This window comes from Hylobates moloch, unplaced genomic scaffold (genome assembly GCF_009828535.3).
Source record: "Hylobates moloch isolate HMO894 unplaced genomic scaffold, HMol_V3 SCAFFOLD_20, whole genome shotgun sequence".
Lineage (NCBI taxonomy): Eukaryota > Metazoa > Chordata > Mammalia > Primates > Hylobatidae > Hylobates > Hylobates moloch.
Genome location: NW_026652295.1, coordinates 39,584,934 through 39,597,396, shown reverse-complemented (window position 1 = coordinate 39,597,396; position 12,463 = coordinate 39,584,934). Strand labels below are relative to the sequence as shown.

General features: G+C 41.3%; 2 protein-coding genes and 1 long non-coding RNA gene across 8 annotated transcripts in view; 1 reads left to right on the top strand and 2 right to left on the bottom strand.

Moving 5' to 3' along the window:
- Positions 1-836, bottom strand: part of LOC116459791 (uncharacterized) — an 11,338-nt gene extending 10,502 nt beyond the window's left edge. Inside the window, exon 1 of the mRNA XM_058432161.1 lies at positions 50-836. Within this exon, the coding sequence (XP_058288144.1) occupies positions 50-380 (331 nt within the window). The 5' untranslated portion in view covers positions 381-836. The remainder of the gene's footprint in view (positions 1-49) is intronic.
- The window catches only part of LOC131382088 (uncharacterized), a 25,708-nt gene continuing 13,467 nt past the window's right edge, over positions 223-12,463 (top strand). Inside the window, exon 1 of the long non-coding RNA XR_009211260.1 lies at positions 223-288. This is a non-coding gene — a long non-coding RNA (uncharacterized LOC131382088). The remainder of the gene's footprint in view (positions 289-12,463) is intronic.
- The window catches only part of NFYA (nuclear transcription factor Y subunit alpha), a 25,082-nt gene continuing 15,724 nt past the window's right edge, over positions 3,106-12,463 (bottom strand). For 4 of the 6 annotated variants that reach the window (XM_032140214.2, XM_032140217.2, XM_032140219.2 and 1 more), the window contains 6 exons: positions 11,557-11,688; positions 10,973-11,078; positions 9,597-9,763; positions 8,192-8,365; positions 6,790-6,891; positions 3,106-3,694 (listed from right to left, as the gene is read on the bottom strand). In XM_032140214.2, coding sequence (XP_031996105.1) covers positions 3,641-3,694; positions 6,790-6,891; positions 8,192-8,365; positions 9,597-9,763; positions 10,973-11,078; positions 11,557-11,688 — 735 coding nt within the window. In that variant the 3' untranslated portion in view covers positions 3,106-3,640. The remainder of the gene's footprint in view (positions 3,695-6,789; positions 6,892-8,191; positions 8,366-9,596; positions 9,764-10,972; positions 11,079-11,556; positions 11,689-12,463) is intronic. The other 2 variants (XM_032140218.2, XM_032140220.2) reach the window with 1 other exon arrangement.

Below are 12,463 nucleotides of genomic sequence, written 5' to 3'. Positions count from 1 at the left end.
GCGGCGTCGCATCCCGCTCGCCCGTCACCATGGCTGCCCGCCTAGGTACCGGAAACAGTGTCTAGCCGCGTAGCAGCCAATCCGCACCGCAGGCTCTGTTGGGGGCCCTGCCGCCGACCAATCCGCGCAGGCTTCCTTGGGGCAACGCCAATCGGAAGCGGCTGCAGTCCCCGCCCCACCACCTTCCCACAGCCTTCGCGGGGCTGACTTCCGCGGGGAGAAGGGGCTGGAGGTGCGGCGGTCCGCGCTTTCAAAGGAGCAAAGCTGCCTTTTCTACTGGAAACGGGGGTAGGTGAAGACGCTCCTACGATAAAGCCGTTGGTGTGAGATAAATATCGAGAGGTCTTTCCCCCATACCACAGAGTAGAATCTTCGGTCATCTCTGAATTTGGTAAGGACAGGTTCCACTGGCATAAATCTAAGCCAAACTCAAGCACAGTTTGGCTAAAGCTATCAAATACCGTCAGTCCTTTTCCTTCATTGTGGAGAGTTTCTCCTCTCTTATCTGCCAGGGCAGGTCTCCTGCGCTCATCATGAATGCTTCCTCGGGCTGTTTGTCTCTTGTGTGTGATAATGGCGTATCGGAGGCTTCTAGTTTTTGTTGCTTACATTCCCAGCGACCGTAAGGTAAAACAGTAACAAGGTGAGCATGCTGTGGATTTTTAACAATCAGAAAAGTACTTTTGTTTTGGTCTTCTGCCAAAACAAAATCTAACAAAATGTAAAAAGTACATCTTCATTACCTGAAATTCTACAATACTTAATCAAGGCTGTTTTTGTCATAAGGGCTAATTTTCCTCATGGAATTATTTCATCACATTTTGATAAACACTTCCAGTAGTAGCATCAAATGTATGATCAGCCTGCAGGTGACAGAAAATATCTCAACAGGGTGGAAGGGCCAAAAGGGAAGAAATTAAGGGGAGATAAAGCTAAGAGGCCCAGACATTACAAGTTTGGTACTGTTTACAGAGACACCGTCCATGCAGACAAGTCTTGTCGGGGGAGATCACAATTTCAACACTGGAAACACAAACTAGAACCCAGGAGTTGCAGATTCCTCAAAAGTCACATTACTTTTCGGTTATTTTTATAAATTTATTTTAAAAAATAACAATTGCAATGACATTAATGATTGATCACCTGTACACCCCCGTACTGCTGGGGGAAAAACCTTCGATGTAGTTGAATCCCAAAGAAAAATCAAGACATTATTACCAGGCACCCTATAGCCACAAAATGCTCTGTTGGTCCAGTGGCATCAACACTGACATGTTCAATGTACCAGTGCAGTTAAAATATATACACTTAAAATTATCCTGCAAAAAAAAAAAAGCACTCAAGTTGCATAACTAGGCATTAAACCAATTATTCATTCATCCATTCACTCTTACTCCATCTGTAAAGTCATCGCTACAGTCACAAAAATGAATAAAAGAACCACTATCAAAGAAAAAATCCAAACGTCAATACCCTCCCCCACTTTGTGGGCTACTATGGTGTGCTAAAGTGACCACAAGAAAAGGGTCATGAGCTATTTGAAATGCAATGACAAAATGACAACTGAAGCATTTCAAACAAAATTCAAACTCATCCCCCCCAAATAAAAAATTCAGCAACAAGGCTGGCATTGCTATGTACAAACTTACAAATAAATAGCATCTTCTAACTGTTGGCAGCTTAAGCACTCAGAGTTAGGTCTGAGTAATTTCTTTCTGAACTCTGCATCTTAGACTCCTAAATTAACCAAGGAATATAAATTCCTCATTGTTAGTAATCTATCCTCTGAAAAACTTGGGACTTACTGACTAACATTAATATCCCAAACTCTTGTAGAGCCAGAAGTTTCTAGTGAGCTTACCAAAGGATCAGTCCTTTGACATCTGGAAGCCAGGACAGATTACCAGATCCCTGGGACTAGGAATATTTCACTTCCTGTTTCCTTTGCATAGCTCTGTACCTCTATTTCTATCATTACAATGATCTCTCTTTGTGGTGTTTTTAGAGGGCTTAATTTCTGTCTTAATACAGTTAAGCTGAAGTCAAAGAAGAACCAGTTTTTATTCTTGGTTGTTTAACCCCCAGTGTTCCTCAGAATTATTGGGTTTTCCTTGTTTCCAGAGAAGGCAGCCAACTCTTCTGAAATATCATCTTAGTTCTCTCAGGGTTCAACATCTAAAAGAGAAATAGATTTCTGAGGCACAACCCATTCTGGGAACAGTGGCCCAGTTCCTGACCCTGCAGGCATGTTTCTTTCAGTCTGCAGTTTATTCCTCACAGTATGGATGCAATGAGAAAACCTTTCTGCACAAGGCCTATGGAGTAAACATGAAAACTGGCACCAAAGAATCAGCTGCCATGGGAAGAATGAAAATGCTCGCTTTCTAGGGCCAGCATTGTGCTGCGGGAGTGAAGCCAACATCCACCTAAAGCTTTAGTGGGTAACCTGGACTCTGTCCAGGACAGCGTGACTGATCAGTGCTTTCCAGAAATTGTCAAGGACCAAATCTCAGGCTTCTTCCTTTCAGTGCTTGTTAAAGGTTCTAGAGTAAATGTGGATTACTCTCTTCATCTTAATGATCCATTCCAGGTATCCATCCACTGAAGAATCGTGCTCTATGATAACATATGGGTGTACATGCTCTCTCTCTCTCTCTCTCTCTCCCTCTCCCCCTCTCTCTCCTCCTAGGCTGAAACACATGAATCTTTCAGTTCCCCAAATGCTGTCACAAAGTCTATGATTGAAAATCTCTAGTTTGGCTCTCCCTTGAGGAGTACTATAAATCTCCTCAGTGCTTCAGCAAAGAAGTTGTTGAACAGTCTTGTTCTCTACTTAGGAAAGGCAGTTGCAAGGTTCAGTAACCCTCTACATTGTCTTAGAAGTAGCCACAGCAAGTACGATGGTCCAGATGACCAGTCAACAGAGGGACAAGCAGGCCACAACTTTTCAAAGCTAGAAAAAGAGATTCGGCAATGTATATTTTTAGTGCTTGAGTCTTTTATCATTCTATCCCCAGAATTAGCGTTTTCTTGGCCAGAGTCCAGAAATATCAACCTACCATCTGGGCAGAGAGGAATTATTATTATTACCACAGATTGGAAGAATGTTATCTCAGGAATTTATTGTTTCCATATCACAAGATAGAACTTCCTTGCCTGGAAGCCATCTCTGAATACAAAGCGTCCATTCAGTTAGTCAGTGTGAGATTCCCCTACCAGAGGGATAAATGCTGTCTAGATTCCATGGGAAGGAGTGGGCTGCTGCTTTCCTGATTGCAGTTTTGGTTGAGAAGGTTGTTCTTCCCTGCTGAGATGGCTGGCTGACTTCACCAGTCAACGTAAGTGCTTTGTGTACTGCTGGGGTGGCAGGTGTCTCCTTGCATCATCCAAATCCATGAAATGTCAATGTCATCAACAGTCTGAAATAGGTCCTGACTGAAAGAGTAAGACAAAGGCTTGCAACTTCAATTTGCCAGGCATCGCGGCAATTGTAATACTGAGCCACTTATTAAAAACTAAGTGGTTTCTGTCCTGTAGAAAAGGGCAGAATGTGATCGTCAATGTCCCATTGGAAGAGTTGATCAATTTCCTGGAACAGTGAGAAACATGACCTTGATCAGCTCCATCACATGGCCTGGGGTTAGGACACTCGGATGATCTGTGTCATTGCTTCTTCATCGGCTTGGTTTGGATCCTAGAGACAAAGATGACACGATGATTAAAGTCCTTTGCAAAAGCAACAGGAACTCATGGCTCTCACTACTTATCCCCAAGAGAATACACATAACTTTACCAAGTAAATCAAAGGCTTATAATACATCTTAAGCCTGCATACATGGCTTAAAGTGTAGCCCCATTAGGAAAGAAGAGACAATAAACCTTATTCTTAAAAGAATTTAAAGTCTGGCCTGCACTCCATGGTGAAACACTGCAGGGCTGTTAGTGTATTTCTTTCCTAAGAACCTTGTGTTGTTCTCTATACTTAAGGGTTAAGAGTATTCAGATTCAGGTGTCTGAGGAAAAGACCCAGAGAAACCATGTCATGTTGTATTTTTGTCACTGTTTTTTGATCATCATTTAAATACTGAGTACTTAGCAGGGCTGGAAAGAATCATTAGAATCTATACAATTTAATGTACTCATTTTACAGATAAATCTGAAGGCCAGATGGATGAAGTGATTTGTGTGGACTAGGGTCAGGGTCAGAAAGTTAGGAGCCCAGCGAGGGCTAACTCCCAAATCTCCTGACTCCCATTTAATCTTCTTTCCACTAAACTCTATATGCTGTTTCTCACTTAAGACCTACAGTGTTAACACAAGGATAAATCCTTGGAAGCTTTTTCAACACTCCGCAAGAACCACCTTTAGTTCCCCCATACCAAGGCTCTGAAGCCTTGGTATGCAGGATCTGAGAAAAAGCTGAAAGACTTCTGGAGATGGAAGACTGGAACTGAGTCTTGAACAATGAGCAAAAACAACTAGCATTTACTGAACTCACCATGCACTAGGATTACTGAATGAAATCCCTACAACATTGCTGTGAAGTATCAACAGTATTCCACTTTACAGATAAAAATAAAAGAGGCTGAATTGACCAAGATCATATTGTTAGCACACAGAATGAGGAGAGTTCCTGGCACAAGGAGAGTTCCCCCTATAGCTGTAAGGCCCACATTCATACACTGTATGAATGAATAGCAATGAGAAAGGAGGGGCTGTCACACTACAGGTGAGGACTAATAGCACTGAAAGAGTTGTTAGTGTTCATGTGTGGGGACACCGAGGAAACCTAGTTTGACTGTTGAGAGGGGTGATAAAGCAAAGTTGCTTAGACGTTATACAGAAATAGTTTGAGATTTGATGCAGTTAAGAAATGAGGAACTATTAATAGCATGCATCCTTGACCTGGGGACTGGCAGGTTAAAAAAAACACACTTTAACCATCTGGCAGTACTACATAAGGCCAATTAGAGGAGAATGGAGATTAATTTGATGGATATTGCAACAGTGCAAGTGGAATGTGATGTTAATATAGAATGGAGTATCAGCAAATGGGAGGAATCTATTAATTCAAGAAACACTGATTGCTTGGTTCAGAACTAGGTACTAAACCTAACAAATACATCTGTCAGTACTTAAATATAACTTACTTAAATAGAACTAAGTCTAATAAATATAACAGCACAAAACAATCCCCTACCCTCTATACAACTTATAGTCTAGTGAAGGAAACAATCTTGAAAAATTCAATAACTTAAATTATTACACTGTAAAGAAAAGGGCCAAGTGCAATGGTGTGCGCCTGTAATCCTAGCACTTTGGGAGGCCAAGGTGAGAGGATCGCTTGAGCCTAGGAGTTTGAGACCAGCCTGGGCAACAAAGTGAGACTCCATCTCTACAAAAAATTTAAAAATTAGCTGGGCATGGTGGTGCGTGGCTATAGTCCCAGCTACTTGGGAGCCTAAAGTGGGAGGATCACTTGAGCTGGGAGGTCAAGACTAAAGTAAGCCATAATCACACCACTGCTTCCAGAAAAAGAAAAGAAAAGATGTTGTAAGAACATACCGAGAGAGAAGAGATCTACTCTAGATAGGGTATTTAATTAAACCCAGACCTAACAGATAGGGAGATAGCCATGAAAAAGATAGAGTAAAGGGCATACAGACTGAAAATTCTAAGGACAAAGACCCATGGCAGGAAATAGACCAATGAACAGTAAACAGCAGCATAGAGACCAAGAAGTAGAAATGCAGTTAGAGGTAGACAGGAGCTGGAGCATGTAAGGCTTTGCTGGGCATAGTAGTAAGCACTTTGGATGTCAGTCCAAGCGCAAATGGGAAAGGGTAGGGGTTGAAGGAGCTTGAGCAGAACAGGGACTTGACAGGATAAACATTTTAAAAAGATCACACTAGGATGTGGAGAGTAGGCTAGAGGGGGACAAAAGTGGAAGAAGGGAAACCAAATTAAGCAGCTATTTTATAAATCTAAGCCGAAGAAGAGACAATTAGACCAGGCTCACATCAGTTAGAAGGGAAAGAAGTGTTTACTTTTATATAATTTTTACAAATTATATTTGTGATGGGGTAATAAAACTTGTTCAATAAAAATAAAACTTGTTCCTTGAAAATTAAGTGTGATTTTCAAGAAAGAATGAATAGTAATAACTGACAAAGATGAAGAGCAAAGAAAGACCACTGGATTAAAAATCTTTAGTACTCTTTCTTTTTTCAGACAGGGTCTCACTCTGTCACCCAGGCTAGAGTGCAGTGGTGCCATCTTGGTTCACTGTAGCCTCAACCTCCTGGGCTCAAGTAAACATTCAAATTATATTTGTGATGGGGTAATAAAACTTGTTCAATAAAAATAAAACTTGTTCCTTGAAAATTAAGAAAAGTGTGATTTTCAAGAAAGAATGAATAGTAATAACTGACAAAGACGAAGAGCATCTCAGCCCTCCAAGTAGCTGGGACTACAGGCATGCATCACCAGGCCTGGCTAGTTTTTGTATTTTTTTGTAGAGATGGAGTTTTGCCATGTTGCCCAGGCTGGTCTTGAAATCCTGGGCTTCCCATCTCAGCCTCCCAAAGTGTTGGGATTACAGGCATGAGCCACCAAGTCTGGCCTAGTGATTTTAAGATAAAAGATAATCTAAAGAGACATAAGATTGCATCCAGTTTAGAGAATGTGAGTAGTTCCAGAGTATGAAAATAGCAAGAGGACACTGCTGAAGGCTTCAACTCAAGTCAATACAAGGTAATAAAGAGAAGAATAAAAGGTATGTCTTCCTACCTGCATATGGGGACTATCCTTTTCCTTTGGAGAGAAAAATCGTCCACCTTCACCACGTTTCCGTGCCATGGCATGACGGTGCCGAGACTCATGCAGGTATTTCTAAAATGAGAAATAAAACCATTTAACTATTAATACTATCCAGAACCAGCATAGTTATCTAGTGCACAAATTCCATTCTCCAAAGTTTAAGACAGCTGGGATCAAAGCCACAAAGGACAATTATGACTTAGAATGACGATGAAAGCTTTGGAGAAAACACCTAGTAAGTAATATAGCTAACCATATATAACTACTGTAAGAATGTGAATGTTTACAGTATGAATTTTTTTAAAAAAAGACTACCACCTACACTTCAAAATATATACCCTTCCCTCTGCTTTAATAACAGGCCAAATTTCATTTGAGCAAATGAGTGTTCAGTAAAAAGACTTTCCTAGCATTAAAGTTTATTATTATTATTTTCTAGAAACAGGGTCTCACTCTGACACCCTTGCTGCTGGACTGCAGTGGCATGATCATGAATCACTGCAGCCTTGAATTCCTGGGCTCATGTGATCCTCCTGCCTCAGCCTTCCAAGTAGGACTACAGGCATTTGCCACCACACCTGGCTGGACTTTCCTAGCCTTATCTGCATGTTAGATGTGATCAGGTAACTACATTCCGGCTAGTGAAAGGTACACAACTTCTTCAAAGTTTCCTTGAAAGAAAGGGTACCTGGCCAGGTACGGTGGCTCATGCCTATAATACTGGCACTTCGGGAGGCCGAGGCAGGTGGATCACCTGAGGTCAGGAGTTCGAGACCAGCCTCGCCAACAATGGTGAAACCCCGTCTCTACTAAAAATACAAAAATAAGCTGGGCGTGCTGGCGCACACCTGCAATCCCAGCTACTTGGGAGGCTGAGGCAGGAGAATCACTTGAACATGGAAGGTGGAGGTTGCAGTGAGCTGAGATTGTGCCACTGCACTCCGGCCTGGGTGACAGAGCAAGACTCAGTCTCAGAAAAAAAAAAAAAAAAAAAGAAAGGGTACCTTTCTAGTTCCCTTTCTTCCTAGGCTGAAGCCTAAGCAGGAATCTTGGACTATGAACAGCACACTAGCAATATTAAAGCAGTGAAACAGGTCTTGAGAACTGTGAAAATGTGCTACCAGTCCAGGATAATTTATCTCTGGACTACTTTTATGTATGAAAAGGAATAACATCTTACTTAAGCCACTGTTTTCGTTGTTGTAACTGCAGCTGCATATAGTAATAACAAATGCTAACTCTTACAAAAGAGACAAGTATCTAACGTCAATTGTTTGGAAGGTACGTGAGAAAACAAGCCATATAAAAGATAATTTCAAAAGTAGAATCCTGCTATGCTCCTCTCCTATATCCTTCCCAATGTTATACATACCCTTCTCTCCTTTGGAATTTTCCCTTCTGCCTCTAGTTTAGCTCGGGCTTGCCTCCTCTTAAGAATACGGTGGTATTGTTTGGCATTCACGTAGAGAGGCTCTTCTTCAAGCATCTCTGCTCCAGGTAGAGGGATTCTTTGGATAGCAGGCACAGAGCCAGCCCCAGGAACCATCTGTGTGAACAGGAAACCAGAGCTTACTGGTGGCATGAAGTATGGACATAGAAACAGTTTCTTGGTTCCTCTTCATCCATTTTTTTGTAAATGCCACAAAAAGTAATTTTTATAGGGTACTTGGGTAAATGTGGATCGCTGGAGAAATTTATACTAAAGATCTGCACTTTAAACAAACACCCCAGATGACTGTGTCATAGGAGGTTCAGGTGCCACTCTGAGAAACTATATAACCATGCCCTAATTCATGTCCACCCATGGTTCTAGATATTTCTGCTGCCATCTAATGGTCAGGAACAGTAATCATAAGACAAAAAAAAAAAAGCACAAAAATAGATAGACCAAGTGCTACTAAATGCCTGTATTTATAAAAATAACTTAATAGTTAACTTATGATATAATTCAATCCTAATTTTTCTTAAAAAACACCAAAATACTGTACTAAATATACGTGAAAACAAGTAACAGAGTCCTGTACCCCATAGCTCTTTCGCAAATACAACCGCTTTGAATAACTGTATTGAATCTTTTATAAAAATTATTTATTTATCATTCAATTCGTAGAAACGAGGTCTCTACATTGCCCAGGCTGAGCTCAAACTCCTGGACTTAAGCCATCCTCCTGGATTAGCCTCCCAAGTAGTTAGGACTACAGGTGCATGCCACTGAGCCAGGCTTGGTTCTGTTTCTTTTCATAGCTTCCTCCACCTCTGTGCAGACTTCTGTTACTTATTCTTAATTTATGCATTTTAACATCCTATTTTGACATATGAGGATTTAGCTTTCACTCACACTACCCAAATCTTCCTATCTTCCCAATACATTTACATCACACTTTTTTTTTTTTTGGTTTCTCTATCAATTACAATCTTTCTAATTTTTAGCTTATTTCTTATTTTGTCCATCATGGGCAATACTACTTTCCACTTCTCAAAGATTAGTATATAATTCTCTTCATTATTTGAATTCTGAAAAGAATTGCATAAAATCACTATTTATCCATTGCTTTATCTCCAGCATCTAGAATAGTCCCTGGTGAATAGTCCCTGGCACATAGTAGGTGCTCAGAATGAATTATGGTTTGTCATAATGTTATTGTCAAAGTAGATTACCGACAGTGCCTTAAGGATCGATCTCAATCCCAAGAGGTCAACATAATAAATTTTAGGAGGCATCAAGTTGCATGTTCAAGAAAATTTCGAAGACAAAGCTGAAAAATACATTTTCTTACCATGACCATCCCTCCTGAATTGACCACATTGCCTGCCACTGGTAGTGTCACAGTGACAGTCCCTTGCCCACTGCTGGTTGTGTTGGTATTGGCTCCTGTTTGAACAATCTGTGCTCCTGCCAAACTGGCTGCTGGGATAGTGATCATGCCTGAAACAGGGACTGTAACTTTAAGAAAACAAAACATGAAACAAACAAAAAACAGGCACACAGAACAGAAAGAAGGGAACATAGTTAGTCCCTCTTCTATCTGGTACACACTCACTGATCCTGGCAAAACACACTGAAAAACACAAGGAGAGAAAAAGTACTCTCCCACTCTGGTGTGCTACATATAATCTAAGTAATCACAATCTTTGAAATTCTATTAACTGTCTAGGTCCCAGTTTTGAGTAACTCTATCCTTAGCAGTTTTCAAAAGGTGAAAAGGTTTGGAGGCCTCCTCTTCTACAGGTCAGTCTGACTATAGCTATACCTACTGCTCTTGTACACATGAGCAATCTGCTTCAGGACAGAGATTTTAAAACTTACACTTTATCTCAAACTGACAATGAGTCAGTTGTAGTATTAAAATTTAAAATTAAACCAAGCATTCCGAGTCCCCAGACTATCAACAGCAGCACTTGAGGATTTGTTCACCATATTCTGTTTGAGCTCTTGCCTGGGCTCAATCCAGTTCAGGGCCTCCCCGGGATAATACGAGAGCACACAGTTAGTGCACTCTCTGGATCCTGTATATTGCAAATTTGCAATCACAAAGTCATGGAATCTAACAAAGATGTCCTTTTTTGATTTAACTATTTGATTAACAGGTGCTTCCAAAAGCCTTCAGTTTGTGCACTCCTCCTCCCAGACCAAACAGATCTATTATTGATGTTATCTATTCCTAGAACATACTTCCATGAGGGCCCTGCATTGTATTTATTTGTTCACATGTCTATCTTACTAGACTACAGGCCCTTTGAGAACTCTTCTTAGGAAAAGTGCTGTATACATAATAGTCATTTAAAGTAATGGAATGACTCAAAAAAAAACATAAGCAGCAATAGCACTCTAAAGCCAACTTTATTTTTGATCTATTTCTCTCTTTACCAATAAACTCCCTATTTCTAATCTTCTGTTAAGAAACACTTCTTCCCTAAAAGCTTACACAATCCCTAGATTAGCAACCACTGTAGAAACTGCTACACATGGAATCACTGTTGGTCATGGATGGTAACAAGAAACCAACAATCAATGGAGAGCTAGAGGAAATCTTTTTTTTGTCCAAAAAATATGTGGTGTCAAGTTCACCACTCAAATTCTAAAGATGTCAGTTGTCTAAGGGACAAAAAAGTTGCCCCAAAAAGTCCTAGGGAAGCTTATGGGTACACTTACCTTGCTGGAGAATGGTGCCATCTGCATTAACTGGCTGATAGACGATGGTCTGCCCTTCAGCAGTCTGTGCCACTTGCTGTCCCTGGACAGCAATCTGCTGCTGTGTCTGGAGGAAATAAGTAATGACACAATTCAATAGATCCCAAAGATACTAACAAAGAACGATGTAGTCCTTAAAAAAAAAAAAAATTATTTTTTTTGAGACAGAGTCTCACTCTGTCACCAGGCTGGAGTGCAGTGGCGCAATCTCGGCTCACTGCAACCTCCGCCTCCTGGGTTCAAGCGATTCTCCTGCCTCAGCCTCCCGAGTAGCTGGGATTCAGGCATGCGCCACCACGCCCAGCTAATTTTTGTATTTTGACGGGGTTTCACCATGTTGGCCAGGATGTTCTTGATCTCTTGACCTTGTGATCAGCTTGCCTCGGCCTCTCAAAGTGCTGGGATTACAGGCGTGAGCCACCATGCCCGGCCAAAAATATATATTTTATGGTTTTCATCCCCTTTTCTACTATACATGCTATACCTGAAATATCTGACTCTTCCAAATCAGTTTTGCTCCTGTGTGACAGAGCTAGTGGAATTACCTGAGTCTGGCCAGCAGTGACGGCCGTCTGGGGCTGCTGGATGATGATCTGCTGGGTCTGGCCCTGCTGGCCCTGCACCTGCACAGCCTGTCCACCCTGGATCTGGATCTGCCCAGGTGGGACCAACTGTATCTGCAGAAAAGAACATAAAAAAAGGATTGTACTCTACCGACACTGGTCTCCTTTGGTCCCCGAGAGTTATCCACATTTCTCTAGAAAGCAGAAAATGTTCTGAAGAGGAAAAAAGAAGTCCTGCTCTGCCCTCCATTATGAAGTAGACACAGCTTATTTTCCATTTATGAAACAAATACGGAATTTTGACACTGTCTGGATACCTGATATTAATAAATCAATGTCAGTTTTTATGAAAGATAGCAGTGGTATGATTATATATATTGAAAAGCATGCATATCTAAAATACACTCTGGGCCAGGTGTGGTGGCTCACGCCTGTAATCCCTGCACTTTGGGAGGCCGAGGTGGGTGGATCACTTGAGGTCAGGAGTTCGAGACCAGCCTAGCCAACATGGTGAAACCCTGTCTCTACTAAAAATACAAAAATTAGCCGGGCATGGTGGTGCACGCCTGTAATCCCAGCTACTTGGGAGACTGAGGCCGGATAATCACTTGAACTGGAGGCAGAGGTTGCAGTGAGCCAAGATCACGCCACTGCACTCCAGCCTGGGCGACAGAGCGAGATTCCGTCTCAAAAAAATAAAAAAATAAAATACACTCTGAAGTGCTTTATTATTATTTTTTAACCTTGCCATTTTGGTGAATGATGAAGTACTTTTTTACAGAGGAAATACTATATATATTAAAAATGTTGACAGCCGGGCACAATGGCTTATGCCCGTAATCCCAGCACTTTAGGAGGCTGAGGCGAACAGATTAGGTCAGGAGTTCGA